This window comes from Carcharodon carcharias, chromosome 13 (assembly GCF_017639515.1).
Source record: "Carcharodon carcharias isolate sCarCar2 chromosome 13, sCarCar2.pri, whole genome shotgun sequence".
In the NCBI taxonomy this organism is placed as follows: domain Eukaryota; kingdom Metazoa; phylum Chordata; class Chondrichthyes; order Lamniformes; family Lamnidae; genus Carcharodon; species Carcharodon carcharias.
This window is the reverse complement of record NC_054479.1, coordinates 24,881,491-24,900,952: the sequence shown is the minus strand read 5'-3', so window position 1 is coordinate 24,900,952 and position 19,462 is coordinate 24,881,491. Positions and strand designations below refer to the sequence as shown.

At 45.7% G+C, this 19,462-nt stretch overlaps 1 protein-coding gene across 1 annotated transcript in view; it reads right to left on the bottom strand.

The window, feature by feature from the left end:
• LOC121285770 (transcriptional activator MN1-like) overlaps positions 1-17,425 on the bottom strand; it is a 29,493-nt gene extending 12,068 nt beyond the window's left edge. The window contains exons 1-2 of the mRNA XM_041202564.1: positions 17,048-17,425; positions 13,594-16,921 (exon numbers count right to left, since the gene is read on the bottom strand). Of these exons, the coding sequence (XP_041058498.1) occupies positions 13,594-16,921; positions 17,048-17,308 (3,589 nt within the window). The 5' untranslated portion in view covers positions 17,309-17,425. The remainder of the gene's footprint in view (positions 1-13,593; positions 16,922-17,047) is intronic.
• Between the last annotated feature and the right edge of the window lie 2,037 nt (positions 17,426-19,462).

Sequence of the window (19,462 nt, the reverse complement as noted above, 5' to 3'; positions counted from 1 at the left end):
CTCTTTCAAAAAATCATTGGGTTCAGACAGTTCCTTTTTTTCCCGTCTTCTCCAAGAAGAACCGACTCTCACAGGCATCTCACCGCTCCTGGAAGTACAGACACTCAGAGTTCTCTCCTGTCCTTAAAACAGTGTCTCTCACTGGGTTGTCTCCTCTCCTTAAAACACTGAACCACACTGTGTCATCTTCTCTTCTTAAAACACTGGCCTGAATTTTTCCCACGACAGGCGGGAGCGGGCGGTCGTGGAGCTGACCACGATTGTCTCCGCACCGCAATTTCAGGCGGGCAAGCCAATTAAAGCCCGCCCAGCGTGGATCGCGAGCGCTACCTATGCAGGCGAGGGGAGGAGGGAAAGTCGGGTCCAGCGCACTTTCATACACGCGGGCGAAAGAACGCTTCAATCTCGGTTCCCGAAGCGCGGAGCTGCCTCAGGGAGATTGAAGCGCTTTTTAAAGAAATTATTAAAATCATTTAAAAACAAAGTGAAACATGTGTCTCCTCGTGTGACTGTGTCACATGAGATGGGACATGTTTTCATTTTTCAAAAAAAGTGCTTGTTCAATTTGTAAAAGCTCTAGGAAATCTCATCCCGCTCGTGGATGAGGTTTCTTAAAAAAAACGTAAAGGCCGCTTGGCCCTTTCACCTGCCCGCTAACCGTTAGGTTGGACCATCAGCATAAACTTGGAGTTAATTAGTTAAAAGCCTTAATAGGCCTTTCAGTTATCGGCGGGCATGTGCCACGACACAGCGCGATGACTTCAGGACGCACCCCCGGCGTCATCGTGCGTCATTTTATGTTCCAGAATGTCGGGTCCACCCCCGCATGCCGAATGTAAAATCCTGGCCACTGACTCTCACTGAATCCTCTCCTCTCCTTAAATCACTGATCCCACCTTCTCCGTAAAACACTGACACTCACTGAGTCCCCTCCCCTCCTTCAAACACTGACTCTCACTGAGCCCCGCTCCTCTCCTTAAAACACTGACACTCACTGAGTCCCCTCCCCTCCTTAAAACACTGACATTCACTGAGCCCCGCTCCTCTCCTTAAAACACTGATTCTGGCTGCCTCATGTCCTGTCCTTAAAACACTGACTCTCACTGTGTCATCTCATCTTCATAAAACACTGATTCTCACTGGGTCCTCTACCCTCCTTGAAACACAGACTCTCACTGAGAACTTTCCTCTCCTTAAGACACCGACACTCACTGAGTCCTCTCCTCTCCTTAAAACACTGAATCTCACTGAGTCACCTCCTTTCCTTAAGACACTAAATAACACTGACTCCTCTATTCTCCTTAGAACACTGACTCTCACTGAATCCTCTCCTCTCATAAAACACTGAGTCCCTCGGTGTCATCACCACCCTGTTAAACAGTGACTCTCACCAAGTCCTCTTCTCTCCTTAACACACTGATTCTCACTGAATTCTCTCCTCTCCTTAAACACTGATTCTGGCTGCATCCTCTCACAACACTGCCTCTCACTGAGTCTTCTCCCCTCATAAAAACGCTGACTCTCACTGTGTCATCACCTCTCCTTAAAACACTGACTCTCACTGTTTCAACTCATGTTCATAAAACAGTGAATCTCACCGAAGCCTCTTGTCTCCTTACACACTGTCTCTCACTGAGTCCTCTTCTCTCCTTAAAATACTGATTCTGGCTGTGTCATGTCCTCTCCTTAAAACACTGACTCTCACTGACTCCTGTCCTCTCCTTAAAACACTGTCTCTCACTGACTCCCCTCCTCTCCTTAAAACACTGTCTCTCACTGTGTCATCTCATCTTCATAAAACACTGCGTCTCACTGACTCCCCTCCTCTCCTTAACACACTGAATCTCATTGTGTCTTCTGTCCTCAAAACACTGACTCCCACTGAGTCCTCTACTCTGCATAAAACAATGAATCTCACTGTGTCTTCTCTCCTTAAAACACTGAGTCTCACTGGGTCCTCCCCTCTCGTCAAAACATTGAATCTGACTGTGTCATCTCCTCTCCTTAAAACACTGAATCTCACTAAGTCCTCTTGTCTCCTTAAAACACTGAATCTCAGAGTCCTCTGCTCTGCATAAAACAATGAATCTCACTGTGTCTTCTCTCCTTAAACCACTGAATCTCAATGAGCCCTCTCCCCTCCATAAACCACTGACTCTCACTGAGTCGTCTCCTCTCCGTAAAATACTGACTCTCACTGACTCCCCTGCTCTCCTTAAAACATTGACTCTCACTGTGTCGTCTCCTCTCCTTAAAATACTGACTCTCACTGTGTCGTCTCCTCTCCTTAAAACACTGATTCACTGTGTCGTCTCCTCTCTGCACAACACTGACTCTCACTGAGTACCCTCCACTCCTTAACACATTGAATCTCACTGTGTCGTCTCCTCTCCTTAAAACACTGACTCCCACTGTATCATCTCATCTTCATAAAACACTGAATCCCACTGAGTCTTCTCCTCTCCTTAAAACACTGATTCTGAGAGTGAAAAGTCCTCTCCTAAAAACACTGCCTCTCACTGACTCCCCTCCTCTCCTTAAAACACTGACTCTCACTGAGTCATCTCATCTTCATAAAACACTGACTCTCACTGTGTCGTCTCCTCTCCTTAAAACACTGAATCTCAGAGTCCTCGCCTCTCCTTAAAACACCGAACCTCACCGAGTCGTATCCCCTCCTTGAAACAATGACTCTCACTGAATCTTCTCCTTTCATTAAAACTGACTCTCAATGAATCCTCCCCTCTCCTTAAAACACTCTCATTGAGTCCTCCCCTCTCCTTAAAACACTGAATCTCAAGGGTCCACTCTTCTCCATAAAACACTGAACCTCACTGAGTCGTATTCCCTCCTTGATACACTGAATCTCACTGTGTCCTCTCCTCTCCTGAAATAAATGACTCTCACTGGGGTCTATCCTCTCCAGGAGATGTTGACTCTCATGTGGGTCCTTCCACTCCTGAAAGCACCAAATTTCATCATGGTCCCCCCTCTCCTGAAGATGTTGATTCTTACTGGGATCGCTCCACTCCTGAAAGCACCAACTCTCAACCGGGTCCCTCCACTCCTGAAGGTGTTGATTCTTATTGGGATCTCTCCTCTCCTGAAAGCACCGACTCTCACCGGGGTCCCTCCACTCCTGAAGATGAGGATCCTTTAGTTCTCCAGATGCCAGCCACTCTCCATCGCTTTGCCAAATGATCGTGTTTCCTGTTTGAACTCAATGAACGTTGTCAGGCATTTTGACCATGTGGTATCACAAACCAGTCATCCAGCAACCTTCCCAGATATACTCTTTTCTGATGTCATTGGATAGCGATAAGGAGAAAAAGCCCTTATTAATCCAAGAAGCTGAGGCTAATTGTAACACCCATACCACCATTCTCTTTGAGGGTAGTTAACTCAGTACAGACCAGTGATGGAATCTGGGATCATCATTTGTAAGTTTAGTACCGTACCAGTTAATGTAGTTCTCTATTGAACAGCTTTGAAAAGCCAGAATTTTCCCTTCCAGCAGGTTTAATTTTCCTTGCTCTGTTCACAAGTTATGTGACCTCAATCCCTGAATTCTTCCATACGTTCAGGAATGTGCAGGCAGTACCAGCTAAGCACAGCCATTAAATTTATGAAGTACAAATAAGGTGCTAAAGCTCACATAGTGAAGCAGAGTGAGACTACCTCCTCCACAGCATCTCACACCACTTAGTACAAGCATTAGGTTGTGCCCAGAGTCCAGTTTGAGTATAGCATTTATGATGTAACAACAGTGCCTGTGGAAAGCAAAACCACATACATCAATGTCAAATAAAGTATCATCCCATCCTACATATATGTTCATAATCAGCTGGGAATTAGTATGTGGCAGGACTGACTGTTTGTAAGAGGACCACTATATTTGTCATATGACTGGTTGCACCTGTAATAAGACTGACTGTATTCATAATATGACTGACAAGTGTCCATGACAGGACTGACAATATTTGTAAGAGAACTTACCATTTTCATAATATGACTGATGGCTGACTGTATTCATAACATGACTGACAGGTGTTCATGACACGAATGACAGTGTCTGTAAGAGGGCTGACTGTATCCATAACATGACTACAGTGCCTGTGACAGGACGGACAGTGTCCGTAAAACGATCAGTTGTATTCGCAATATGACTGGCAGTGTCTTTAACAGGTCTGATTGTGTTCATTAAAGGACTGACAAGCCTAGACTTTTCAAGAGTTGTTACTTAAAACATCACTAGGAAGTTAATTGAAATAAATTGAGTCCAGCAGGTGTTAAAGTAATGTTGACCAGAAAATCTAAACTACCATTTCCCTAACAGGATTTACAGGGCTAGTGTTTCAACCTGGGCAGTAATCTGCCATTGCCGATCAGCCACACTTTTATAGAAATGCCCAATGCTGTTCCATTGTAATCAAGCAGACAAAAATCAGACAGGTTTAAAACAGGCTGGTGACCCACTCTGCTGGATTACTAACCTAAGAGAGAAGTTGAAAATTACCCCCGGGTAGACAGAGGATTGACAGAGTCTGCAGCAGGGCTGACAGTGCTTGTAGCAAAACTAAGTTGTCTCCAAGATGGACGGACACAAGCAAGTGGTGTTCCTCATTTCTGAACATATTAATGCCGTTAAATTTACCCTTATCCACCATTTCCTGAAAATGAGCAAATGAACCTGCTGATGCCCTCACAGCTGCATTCATATTGCCAATATGGTGGGATACAAATGACCTACATTTTGAGATAGACTGTATGCATGTCAGCTGTGCTCTCAGAACACAACTAAACATTTTTTCCCCAATCTAATGAATGGCACGTGACTAATTTTGCTTCCTTCCCCCCAAAATAATTTCTTTCCGCCTCTCCTTAAGGCACTGACTTTTGGTGGGGTACAGTCCCATGACATCAATACCCTTCAAACACCTCACCCAATGGCTGTTCTTCCTATGTGGATTGAAGCAGTGACTTTCAGCTGGCTATTTGACTGCAGCTGTAGGAAACACAAAATATTTCACAATCTTCTCCTCATCACATCTGCATGCATTTGTTGAACTGCAGTCAGGAACCCATGCCCTGACCCAGTGGTGCTGAGGCAAATTTTAGCCCCTCACCAACCCAGCTAACTACAGCTAGCTCAACACAGAGGGCATGGAAGCCGGGATCTTCTTGGTCCGTACAGTTCAGCTAGTTCCCAGAATGAACTCACTGAGACTTCATGAAGCCTCTTGAAGCCATATTTAATCTCAACACATTAAACTACTCAAATAACTGCCAACAGCTCCCATCCCATTCCACCTTTCCATGATGTCTGACCTCAGTGCATAGAAACCAACAGGTGGAAACTCTTAATTATTATATTTTTGAACAGGAGTTTCATTTAAAAAAAAGCTAAGTATGCATTGGCTTCAAGATAATACCAAATAGAACACTAATTTAATTGGGTTTGTAATAAGCAAGCTAATTATGGCAGGAGTAATTAACACCTTCACTGCAGCCTTCCTCAGCCAAGACTGAAACAAGATATCCATCCTCAGAAATACAGTCCCAACAGAGGTGTCATTATCAGCTCCGAGTCACCAATATAGCAGTAATGCCGAGAATGACATTTGAAATTGTATTTAGTCCAGCACACCCATTTTAAATTCGGAAAAAAAATCTATAGGTTAAAAAAATGTAGAGAGTTTTGCTACTGGTGCTATTTTGCATTAGCTGCAGGTGATACGCAGCTGCATCATCAGTCTTACTCTATCCACCCTCTACCAGGCCACTTGATCCTTGTTCTCCCAGTAGTGCAGAATTAGGATTATAAGTATCAGAATAGGGTGGCACAGGATGCCAGTGCATGAATGCATTGCACTGCTAGCCAGCATGGCATGGGTTGCCCTTTAACCACAGGATGTTCCTCACACTGGCAGCCCTCACTCTCATTCAGATGAAGCAAAAAGCAGAAACATCTCAAGGTTGAGAGGTGGGGGTGGAAGGGGCGGAAGTGAAATCAAAGTTAAGCTTTTTTAAAGCCCAGCATAGTTGCTTGAATCAGAGTTCTGACCAAAGAAGCAGGGGGAGATATGGGGAATTTATTTATGCAGTGAATTGTTCTGATCTGGAATGCACTCACTGACAGGTTGGTGGAAGCCGATTCAAAAGTCACTTTCAAACGGGAATTGGATAAATACTTAGAAAGGGTTCTGGGGAAGGAGCAGACAGAGTGAAATGAATTGGTTAACTTTAGATGGCCTTCCTTCTGCCCTAGAAGATTCTATGCTTCTATGGTTTATGGTTATAAGGGGAAGTGATGGAAGTGATCCAGGTAAAGTAGTCAGTAAAGTAAAAAAATTGTAATTTAGTAGTACAGAACTTGAGTGTCGCTAAAAAAGAGACAAGTATGTCTCTTGTTGCAGCAATCAAAAAAATGAGAAATTGAGGAAAAAGAAGAAAATTCCCTCCCCCCCCAAAAAAAAACGTTTTCCCAAGCTGTAGGATGAATTAAGGGCACTGAAGCAAGTAGGATAAACAACTGGATATGTTTCCAGAAAAAAGAATTGAAGAAATATGGTGAAAAGTGTGCAGTTGGGTTGATCTATTGGACCTGTTTACTATTTCCTTGTTCCATCTCCAATTTACCACCAATCATGTCTGATTGTGATGTGCATTTGACAAACAGGAAGGCAAGTCACATTGGGCTGGAGGGAAGAGGAGATTTCTGAATGGGTTTTAGATTCAATTAAAAGCAACAGAATTTTTCTTTACATTTCATACTGATAGAATGACGCAGACTTTGTGTTATGCCATGTGAAGATTAGGGTATGAATGTGCCCTGGACTCCTGTAACACTGTTGCATTATTTTGTTGAAGGGGGTTACAATTTATTTCAAAGGGCTTAACACCTTTACTAAGGCAACAGACAAAGGAACTTCACATCAATGTACAAAGCATGTGGATGCTAATCTTTATGCAGTGTAATTTTAATACCAAAATGTCCATCTTTGTAATATTTTATTTAAACTAAAGTTTATTTTCCAACTGTGGAATCTTAATGACAGTACACGGAGTTCCACAAAAATGCAATTGTGTGAATTGAGATGGTAAGTTTTCAAACTTTCTTTAGGTATGTGGTTTGTGATTTCATATCCACATTATAACAGAGGGACAGACAAAGAGAGGACTTCATTCAAGATCTGAAAGAATCAATTCACTATCGCACCTCATACACCCCACAGAAGGCAGATCCCACTCTCAATGTATTTATTTATTTCAATAAATGTCATCCATGACCCCACTCTGTTAGCAGTAAACAAGTGATGGAATTATTCGAAGCCTTTATGAGCCGTCTGCAACATCAATATATCAAAATTGACAGAGTTTAATTACATGAGCTTTACATTTTTTTGTTTTAAAAATGACTGTTGGTGTGAACCAAATTAATTAGAAAATGTAACAGGGAGCCGAGCACACTGACAGAAATGATCAGCAAAATCTGTATCAAGCCCAGAGTGGCTGCAAACAATTTCTGCAGATGAATAGTCCCTTATTGAAGAGAAAATCAAATATCCCCACAGACCATTACTTGGGATCTCCTTTACAGCAACCGTTCAATAGATGAAAAGGTCTTTAATATAAAGCTGAACACGCACTTATTCCCATCTCTATTTACTGATTACTATTGTGTGGAGCGAGCTTTAAAGATTTCATTCTTACGTCGCTCAGGGGGGGAAAAAAAAACTTGGTTTTCTTCCCAATGTAAGTCCCTCCGCTCAAACAGTGCCGCTATTCTGCTGCTCCTTGCACTCTTCCCCAGCCTCAGCTATTTAGGCTGCTTAGATTTTTCAATCGCATTGCAGTTTGTACAGGTTTGTAATCGCATCGAATTAACAGCTTGAAGCAAGTTCAAATGCACAACCAAGGGGGAAAATAGATGATTAAATATTAACCGAAGATTGAATGCAAAAGTGAGATTAACCGGCTAGGAGAAATGAAATGTATGTCCACTTCAGCCCCCTCAAGGAAACAGGGCGCTTCGGCGGGATAAAATAATTCCCGACTCCAGCATTCGTAGTGAGCAATATCTGCATAAAAGATAGTTGTGTGGGTGGGTCGGTATATGAGATAAAGGAAGAGTGTGGTGGGTGACAGTTAGTGTATGTTTAAGAATGGGATTGTGTGTTTAACTGTCTGTATATGTGTGTTTATGTGTTGGGGACATATATCGCACTGTGACACACACACACACACATGCATGTACAAACACACACACACACACACACACACAGCCAATAACAGGCAGAAATATGAGAAATGGTCTTCAGATCAGAGTTACAAATTGCAAACAATCTCCTTACAGAGACGGAGCTGAGTTAGTTTAGAATACACCCTAACATTTTGCATTTAAACCAGCAGAAGCGACTCCCACTCCTAGTCAGCGATCCACAATGGTTTGGGTAAAAGAGAAGGCGGGCTTCCTGATCGGATCCAGCCCCGACCCCTGAGCTCCCTTCCACATCAAATCCTCAGCGCGTCACGGGAGAGGCGGCCTCTACCCCAAGTGCCGAGACACACACAAGTTCGGGACAGGCAGCCGAGTCCAGTTACATCCGAACAATTGCTCCGTGCGGAAGCCGAGAGCCCACAGAAAGTACTCACTCCCTTATCTATTCCTACTGCCCTTTTACATCGAGAACGCAGCAAATGCAGGAAGCTTGTTCATATTGGTCTTCCTCTCATTAACCTGGGATCAGGTTTAACACAAGAAATTCATCGATCTTTTTGCAGGTTTTATGAAGACTCCTCGGGTTTTCCAACTACTGTATATATGAAGTTGATTCAAAGGCTCGCCATTCAACCTCAGCGCACACAATGCCCAGGAAACTAAATACTCCGAGGAAATCCCACACCCTGAATTCAATTACCAAAAAAGGGCAAAATATTGAAAGCTACATGTCCATTGTCTAAATCTATATTTAATCTGATTATATCACTTTACACCAACTACGTAAAACTTGTGAATTTTAGATTCAATAAGTTACCAGTCAGGTTTTAATCAGTATCTCGAGGATAGCCTATCCACGCTGTTATTCCAAAAGAAACCTTTAAGAGATTCACGGGCAGTTACAATGGGGAATTCTCGTGCTTTTAATAACTAAAGTTGATGAAGGAGCTGAATTCAGTCTCGATTCTCGCGTCCTGGTTGTTAGGGGGGATTGGCATTCATATCAAATCTGAAATGTTCTGCAAAATACCCCACACCCCCAATTATTTAATCTGCATTCTTTCCTAGGATTTGCTAACCCAACGACACAAAACCCAAAACACCAGGACTCTATTGTTTAAAAAAATTAATGTTTTGTTTTAATACCATGAATTCCGCTGTTAATTAATCTGCTCTTTGCTCCTCTGGCATTGCTCAGTTGGTTCCTTACTCCTTTCATTACTACAGGTTAGTCAGGAGGCCCTTCCCCAGATACTGTCTAGCATTGAGGCAGCTTTTGTTAAAGTCTGGCAGTATTGAAAGGGTTACCCCTAGGAGGACTCCAGGAATGTTTCAGTTCCTGAGGAACAAAATGTGTTTCCCTTCACTCCATTGGCCGAAACAAAACCAACCGGTGCGGAGTATCACACCTGGAAGATCACACTGAATTCTGCAATACCTAAATCACACCTCGCCCTCGGTACGCCGGTCTCACCTACTCCTAACCCATAGCACATGACAATATGCTCTCAATATCACACCCGGGATTTCTGAGGGCTGAAATATACAGCCGTCTACTCCTAATATCATCAATTCGCATAGTAGACCAGACTAGGACACTCTAAAATTTAAAATAAACTGAATCAAGTTACTGAACCTGACACTGCGGTTGACACTGAATATAACACATTATAGTATTCAATGAGTGCCATCTATCACACTCTGAATCCTACGCTACCTGACAAACTGTGGCTATCACCCTTTGCAGACAGTGAGTGTGTTTTCAGTCCCAGTGAACTGCACGGAAAATGACAATGCCAGAGTCATACAGTTAGTGCAGATAAACACGGAGCCTATCTGAGCACAGAATCACAGCGGGTCGGACTGCCCGTCCATTCACTCCTATTGTACCAAATACAGGATCCAGACACAACACAGCTCCTAAGCTACACAAAGCAAGAATCCAGACAGAAACATCACCACCGCCCCCCCCCCACCCCACAATTATTTCGAATTCTATTGCCAAGTATACATAATGCTGTCTGTTCGACCAACCCAGCAATCCTCCCTCCCACACAAGTAACAACTCTCCTGCAAAGGTTTCACACTCTGATTGGTAAACATTGAAATGCCTCCACACCTTGCAGCTCGAATACAAGTTAACGTTAGAAAAAAGTTCTGGGAAGCGAGTGCAATGGGCAACTTTAACGCAAACAGGTGTGGGGATGCGGTAAGCACTGGATCAATAAATCCAACCCTAGTTAGAAACGGCAACTTGCTGCTAATGTAACCCCAGGTCCCCGGTATGTTTCTGTGTGAATTTTGATAAGAGGCTGGTTTGTTCTGTACGAGTGTGCTCCAAGTGTCTAAGGGAGAATTTTGACTCCCAATTGAACAAGTGGGCCAGCAGAACCCTTAATATAAAGTCGGATCCGTTTGGATGTTGGTGGCAATGTCACATGATATATTGTGCTATTGATTGTATTGTCCTCTGCCTGCTTTCTGACAATGTCAATGGAAAACATCTATCGCCCTCTCCCATAAAAAATACAAAGCTCCTCACTCACAAAGCGCAAGGTAAAAACAACTGAGACTGAGCCACCCATCGAGCACCGAGTGCGCCCATCGAGTTCCAGCTCGGAAATCAACTTTTATTTAAATAGTTTACTAGGCCAACTTTTCACTGCATATTCTTCTTCTATTAAAATCCTCAATTTAGAAAAAATGCAAGCCCGCGTTCACGTTTGTTAAAATCTTCTCGCTGATTCTGGTAAACCACTCGAATTTTGTTTCATTGATTAGAAAGTATAATCCTTAAATTAAAATATTTAAATAATGTCTTTAACGCTTCAACGTGTATGTGCTTGGACAGCACGAAACATCTGGAGTGGGATTTAAAAAAGGGGTAACTGAAGAAGTACAAGAGCTTTTGAGTGTGGGTGTATGAGTGTAAACATGTGTTTGTGTGTACCTGAGTGTGAATGTGTGTGTGAGTATATCTGAGTGTGAATGTGTGTGTACCTGAGTGTGAATGTGTGTGTGAGTATATCTGAGTGTGAATATGTTTGTGTGTACCTGAGTGTGAATGTGTTTGTGTACCTGAGTGTGAATGTGTGTGTGAGTATATCTGAGTGTGAATGTGTTTGTGTGTACCTGAGTGTGAACATGTGTGTGATTGTGTGTACCTGAGTGTGAATGTGTGCATATATCTGAAGTGTGAATGCGTGTGTATGTGTGATGCGTGTCTGTGAATACTTGTGTGTATCTGAGTGTGAATGCTCGTGTGTATCTGAGTGTGAATGCGTGTGAGTCTGTGTTCATCTGAGTGCATTGTCATTCTAGGTGTTTGAAGGTGTATAGGTGGGTGCGTGTCTGGATCAATAGTTGTGTCTGATAGCGTATGTGTTCCTGAGATAATATGTGAGTATATGTACATGAGTGTGTATGTGTAACTGTTAGTGTGTGATTGAATGTATCTTAATATGTGTCTGAGTACATATGTAATATGTCTGAGTGTGTATGGATGTGGATGTAAGGATTTAAGAGTGCGTCCGACGGTGTGTGTTAAACCGGGAAAACACAAAAGTAGTTCGTCAACAGTGAACGTTACAGGTCAGTAAGTCCATATGATGAAGGTTTATTTCAGATACATTCCTCAGCCAAACTAAAGAGGCAGTTGTACAGGAATTCTGCTAACTAGCTATTGATCGAGTTGGCCTTAACTGTTGCGAACATGAAGGGCCAGAAAGGACGCTGTGCAACTACATTTAAAAATGGAAAGAAGGTTCTCAACAAACCAATTTATGTCCTTGCCGGCGCGAAGCTCTGAGAATGCTGATGCGCTTCTCACCAATACAAGCTTTGCATGTTAAACACGCCAGCTCCGGATTCCAACCCTGTTGGACTGAGTATTAAATAGAACAAAGGAACTATCAGCAGGACTACCTTTACACTCGCACAACGAAGCAGGAATGCCATTCGGACTGTGGCTATCAAATTATGTGTTCCAAACTTCTACAGCTCACCACCCTCCCCCCCACCTCCCCCACTCCCCCCAACCTCTCTCATAGCTGGACGAGAAGCCGAATCAGGCCGCTATGTCCATGTATTAAGAGACAGGCAGGCAAACTAAAGATGTGAGCTGGAAACTAATTCAAGCAAATGGGACACGGAACCGCAAGAACCTGTTGTGTAGTTTCTCTGACAAGCTGCAAGGTGATCAGCTTTCAACGAACCAATGCAGTTTGGGTTTCCAAATTGAGATATTTATTTCTCAAAAATCGAATTAGAAAACAAACCGTTAACAGGAGATATTTAAAAGGTGAAGTAAAGTGTCATAATATAATAGCCCCAACGGGAACTACTCCTGGGAAAGACTGAATGAATCTTTTTTTTTACTGTATGCGTCTTGAACTTAAGTGAACAGTTTTAAAACGTACGCCTCATGCGAGAATAAACATCATTTGAGCCCAGGTTAAATTTAGGCGCTCAGCTTATTAGCAGTAACCCTTCGAGCCCCGCTAGCCCCCTGCATCCCTCACCCTTCACACCGTATCCACGCCAATAGCATTCTGAGGGTGTCTAATGAATACTGATTGCTGGAGGTCTGGAGGTGTGTGGAGGGGCATCGATCAGGTAACTCAACACCAATCTCAATCAAATCCGTGTCCTCTTCTGGCCGTGGGGACTGATGCAAAAAACCACGAGGGTAGTTGTTGAAGGGTTAATTAAATCAATGTTGTGCGTGGAAAGCTCACAGCGAAAGCTGGGGGGACTGAGAGCTCCATAAACCCACCTGGGTGCAACACTGAGTAGCTTCCTCGCATTTTACAAATTCTCATTCAATTTCATTTCATGCGGAAAACTCGCTTTTTTGATTGTAAACATTTGCTTTGAAAGGATTAATGAAAAAGTGAAGGAATGTTGTTTGTTCGTAAATGGGCGGAATTGATTCAGTTTGTAACAAACTCTCTAATGGTCTTTTCACTGTTGCTCAGTTAAGAGCCTTACTGAAGTCGATCCACCAGCGCTAGGACCTTCCCCACTTATATGTACAAAACACTTGGCTTCACGTTATTACAAGTATTGTCTTTCAAGCTGAAAGTGTGATCACACCTCACTAACATGATAAAACCTTGTCCTTATCCTCTTCGCTGCCACTTTCTGTTTATGGGCAGGCACCATTACCTTGCAGAGCTCATGCAAATGTCCTGTAAACACCTCCCTAAAGGGAAAATGAGTCGCAATTGCTCCTTTTAGGAGTTTCATTTCTGATTTGAAGTGTGAAATAAAAATGATCAGACCCTCAAAACCTCTCATCAGAAAATAAAGTGCTGACTAAACATGTTATTGTGTAGTATGTTAGATTCAAGTGAAAGAAACAAGAAAGTTACCTTCTTTGTTGGTACTTGCAGGCTTGGCCTTTTCCCATGGTGCCATTTGCTTGTCTTCATCCTGTGAATCCATCATGGCCTTGTCGTTGGGCATGTACCAGGTAGAGTTATGCTCTGCCATCAATGACTCAATGTCTATAGTGCTGATGGCAGCTTTACTATTGTCCGTGCCACAAGCGGCCAGCTCTGTGTCCCCGTTCTGGCCGGTGCATTCAGCTTTTTTGTTCTTCATCGCAAGAGGCTGGTCTTCAGATATGCTAAACTGTTGCCGCTGTAGCTGAATCTGTGCTTGTAGGATCTCCAGCGGGTGAATCTCATCCTGTGTCGACGTGCTGGTTGGAGTGCGAACCTGCTCCATGCCCGGCGTGCCCGGGTGCCCACCGCCGGTGCTGCTGAGCCCAAAGCTGTCAGTGACAGGCCCCGTGTTGGAGGTAGTGTTGCTGTTAGGGTGTGCATTGAGCAGGCCGTGGCCCATCGGTTTCTGGCTGCTCATCAGCCCATGGTCAGCTCGCTGCAGTTTAGGAGAACTGGTCACTAACCGGCTGGGCTTGGATATGTTGTTGTCTGAACTTGAAGACACCTCGTCTTCGTTCCCATAGTTGTTGCCGACATCGTCCGAAAAGTCAACTTGAGGCGAGCTGCCATCTGATTTTGTCACACTTTGAATCCCACTGTCTAGGGAAGACATGAGGTCAGGTTGGTCAGGGAGTAGGAGGTCATTCCCTTTTGCCCACGATGGAGAGGTGAGGGATTTATCGTGCGGAGTCCCACCTCGATCTCCAGCATGTGTAGACTGACCCTGTTGCCCTGGGCTGACCCCGGGATTCACATTCTCAGCCGAATATTTGTCAAAAAAATTCCCTGGGCTGACATGGCCACTGTCCCTTTTTCTCCTCCCTCTCCCTCTCCCCGTCTGTCCTTTGCTTTCACTTGGGATAGCCTCCAAGGCATAGTTTGGGGAGAGGTTGCATTCCGGTTGGGATGGCTGGTTGGGCCCCTGAGTGGTGTTCTGGGCTGCAGATGTGGTCAGCTTGCCGCTCCCGTTGCCAGGGACCCCCATTGGGTTATTTTGAGGAGTGTTGCTCTGGAAGTATTCTGGCCCATTGCCAGTGCTGCCAGAGGAGACACCACCAACACTCCCACCACTACCTCCAGCTCCATTGTTTGGCCCACCATTGCTGTTGTCCTGCTCAGTTTGACTCAGTTTGCGTTTTCCTTCATTCTGGTTCTTTTTGTTAAATGTGACATTGAGGTTTGGAGCCCCTAGGCTTGCGATCATATTCTGACAGGCCGTAGAGAGGGCAGCCAGGCAGCTCTGTCCATAAATGGTATTGTCCTTTGAGCCAGGCTTGCTGAAGGAGCCCAGTGAAAGCGACCCTATCTTACTCATTGAGGGACGCTGGTTGGGCTGAAATTCAGACTGGGGTGGGTAGTTACCAGGAGACGGAGGTACTCCAGGGGGGGGGTTGTGTGGGTTTGCCGGTCGGTTTGGTCCCCCAAATGGAAAGCCCGGTTGTCCGCCCATTTGGGGACCTGGGAAATCAGGTCCGGGTCTTCTATCAGTTGCAGTGTTGGGGAGGCCCATGCCCCCACTAGGAGACTGCATCTGTGTGACATTGCCCATATTATTGCCAAATTGAGAGTGCATCCCAGGAGAGTGCAAACCCTGTACATGTCCATCACCTGGCATTCTCAGTGGCTCTTGCATACCTAGTCCATTCCCACTTGGCCTAAACAGCATACTTGACCCATTCTGCTGTAAGTTCATCTGGACTGATTCATGGGGGCTCCCATCAGGTGGCACGGCAGATCCACCCATCCTCCTCTGAAGCATATCGCCTGGTGGGTGGTGGCCAGGAAACCAGGCATTTTCTTGGCCTATCTGTGGATTCTGAGGATCAAAACTGGGCATTCTCCCACCACTTTCCCTCTCAAAGTTTGGCTGCGACATATTTCCCACTTGGTTGCTGTGCACTATGTTGTTTTGGTTGACATCTCCATGGTGCCCTAGGTGCTGGAGATCAGGTTGCCTCATTCTGTGCCGCTGGTTCCTTGATACCATTTGCTTAAACATCATCAGCATGTTTTGGCGCTGTTGCAGGGACTGTTGATCTGTCCCCGGATGCTGCAGAGGGGGACCTGGGGGGAAACCCTCCGGACCAGGTGGTGAAAACTCATTGGGAAGGCCAGGGTACGCAGAGGGTGATAAATGGTTTTCCAAACTTGCATTGTGCATACTGTTGCTACTCCAAGTAGCACAACTGTCCACATTGTGGTTATTTGGAAAGTCAAACCTCGGCCGCTTTGCTACATTGAGATAGGGAGCATCAAAATGCTGTAGTCTCTGATTGGGCTGCTGTTGAATGTTGAACATGGGCTCGCTGTAAGGGTGCATATTCCTGTTCTCTAATCTTTGAATTGGGTATTCAAAAGGAGCATGCTGACTCTGCAGCATTGTCCCATTGTCCTGCAGACTGGAGTTAGGAGCCCCGGCCTCTGCTTGTTGTTGCCTAGGTATCGCTGGGGGGCAAGAGTTTTGTCGAGCCAGCAAACCCGCCTGTTGCTGCATTAAAGGATTCCTGGCAGCGACCCCAGGCTCCATGCCCACCGACATCTTCCGAGCATTCCCAAACCTTTCGTAAAACACGCCGTGCTGTTGCTGAGGGTGGACTTTGCCCAGGTTCACCATGCCCGGTGCCCTGGGCATGGCCGGGTTGGTGGGGAAGTTACTGCTGGGCACGTGTCTGCTGGTGCCATAGTGAGGGAGCTGGGCGCTGGACTCCGAGGGGGAAAACACTGGCATGTCAAAGGGCCCTGAGGGAGGGTCATTCTGGTAGTTGTATTCCATTGAGTCCACTGCTGGCTGGTTCTGCAGGCGTCTCTGCTCTAGTCCGTGTGCATCGGATGAGGAAGAGGATGGAAGCCCATGGAAAGAGGCAGCTCGATTGGGAGACTGGTCCAGGGGGAGGCAAGGTGTGTGGTTCGATGACGGTGTGTGGTGTTGGTGGTAGTCCGTGAGGTTACCTGATCTCCCCGGGGGTGGCTGCTGCTGTGCAAAGGCTTCGCCTCCCCCTCCCCCTCCTCCTCCCCCTCCTTGACTCTCGGCCATCGGGTCGTAACTTTCTCCAAAAGCTTGCTGCTGGCCGCTCAAGGGGTTGCTGCTGTAGCCGGGGGTCCCCAGGAGACGTCCACCGTGGAGGCAGGAAGGGCCGGGGTCGGTTCCGCAGAAGCTGCCGCTGAAGTGGTGGTGGGCGTGCGGGTGGGGGTGCGGGTGCGGGTGGTGGTGGTGGCCGTTGGGGAAGTAGCCGTGGGCCGGCGGGGGCTGGGGCTGGGGCTGGGGTTGAGGGGGAGGAGGAGGAGGAGGCGGCGGCGGCGGCTGAGGCTGAGGCTGGGGTTGCGGCTGGGCAGGCGCCGGCTGCTGTTGCTGTTGCTGCTGCTGCTGCTGTTGCATGGCCCCGGCCCCGTGCAGCTCCGAGTGCCCCCGGGGATGGAAGGCATACTGCTCGCCGCCCAGAGCCGGGCTCATGCCCATCCCCAGCATTGGGGGCTCTGCCAGGGGGTTGATAGCTTGCTCCTCCATGGCACTGCCGCTCCCGCCGGGGAAGCTTGGGCTTTTATAGTGGCCCGACATACCCGACATACCCAGGGCGACCTGACCGAAGTTTCTCTCCCCTCCTTGGCCACCGGACCTGCTGAATTGATCCAGCCCGAACATAACTTCCCAAAGCCCCCGATCAATACGGCATGACAGCCGGAACCCCCTGGAGCCGATCTTCTCAATCGCAGACACAAGAGAGAATTTTTTTTTTAAATTAAACGATGAGAGAGGAAAAAAAATCCGACTGCTTCAGTAGTTAAAGTCCAAAAAATTATATTTTTTTAAAGAAAAATGTTCAAAGACAATAAGGATTTTGCAGAGAAACTCACCCTGCCAAGATCACATTGTGATTCCACACTCTCTACAATGTCAATTCAAGTCTTCAGATCTTCATTATTATTATTTTGTTCGGCTGGCTTTTTTAAAAAAAAAATATTCTCGGGTTTTATTATCTATTCTTAATTTCCTCTCTGAACCCCCCACCACCCCCACCCACCCACCCCCCTCCTCCTCTCCCCCTTCGTGGGAGAATTGAAATCTCCCAGCGCTGTTATGATCAGGAAAGGGGGTTTGAGTTACTTCTGCCCAGCGAAAGGCGATGGATTGGGGGGTTTTGTGGCGTGGGATTGCGGGGGGGTGGGGGGGAGGTGGTGGTGGGGGTTGGTTTGGGGGTGGGGGAGTGGGGTGGTGGTGGTGGGAGCTGGAAGGAGGCGCTAGGACACTGCACCCGCTAACCGCTTACACTGGCTCCAAACTTGCATCCATCCACCGACAGGAGATCGCCGGAGCAAACAATCCTGGCTGGAATACTTCTGTTGCGATTCTCGTTCCCCTTTTTTTTCAAAATCTTAATCCAGCACATGTGAGTGAGTCTGAGGTTAGCACTGCCTCTGTTCTCTCTCTCTCTCTCTCTCGCTGTCTGCCCGTCTCTCTCTCTCTCTCTCTTTCTCTCTCGATCACTAGTGCTAGCTTGAGGAACACAGTCTGATCTCATCCCCCGGAAAACCAGCAACAAGTTTGCATACTGGTATCTGCAATCAATTTCAGCCATTATTCCTCTACCAATCATTGCTGCGCATGCTGCTGGCCAGTGGGCGGGGCTTGGAGTTAAGGTGGACTGAGGTATTCCCCCCCCCCTTAAAAAGAGAGACAAAGAGGCAAACACAAAAAAGGAAGAGAGAGAGAGGTGGGGGACTTTGCAAAGTGCATGCAGGATCTAGACCCCTCTGACCGCGGCTCTAATTGATAAGCAAGGGTTTATCTCTATGCATTTATAAATTAACTGCATTTAGACAATGATTTGCCAACTGTATTCACGCCGGGGTTCACTCCCCGTCAAGTTAACACTATTTTTCGAAATGTGTTTGCGAAGGAAGTTAAAGATTACTTGGAGAAAGCAAAGGATTGATCCTTGCAGCTCAGCGCGTAGCGGATATTCCGCTGTTGTTAACAGTTCATCTGTAACCGCACCACATAGCGAAAAAAAAACAACCCCAGAAATTATGTTTTGTTCTGCATGTGGCGTTTCCCGTGGAGTTGTAAAGCGGCGAATTAAATCATGTCGGAATGCATCAATATTGTAAACTTTCACCGAGGAATTAAAAAGGAAGGTATTCTCTGAGAGGGAGGGAGATGGCTATCTGGGCAGTGTATTTACTGTCTTTACTGTCGCCTTTTAGTTCATGTTATCCCAAACCTTCCCCGGTCTTTTCCAGGCTTAATCCTGATGGCTGTTCATGAAGCAAAACAAATAAAAAAAAACCCAAAGGTTTAAATTCACGGCTAAGCGACTGGAGCACCGGCCAAGCCTCCTTAAACAACCCAATTAGTCTTCGGGGGCTAACGAATGTAATTCTGTTGTGATGCTAAAATAAATAGTGCAATTTAATATCTCCTCTCCACTTGGTGAAATATTTATGCCAATAATCTCTAGTTAAAATGTTTAAGCCTTTATGTGATCTGAGCTCGGAGTGGCGGGGGTTCAAATTCATCCTGCAATTAGACACAAGAAAAGAGCTCCTCTTTCTCACCGAGAACCCGAATCCTCCCCAGAGACACACACACACACACAGAAAGAGAAGCTTCACTGGGAATCCGGAACGCACGCACACACACACACACCGACATCAAGGCGCAAATAATCGGCTCCAATTGAATAATTCCAGCTATTAATATAATAATAGTCATGATTTTAAATGCTCCCAGGTCTGTTCTGCGTTGGGGTCTTTTTTTTAAATAAACACACACAATTAATACGTATCAATTCCAAGC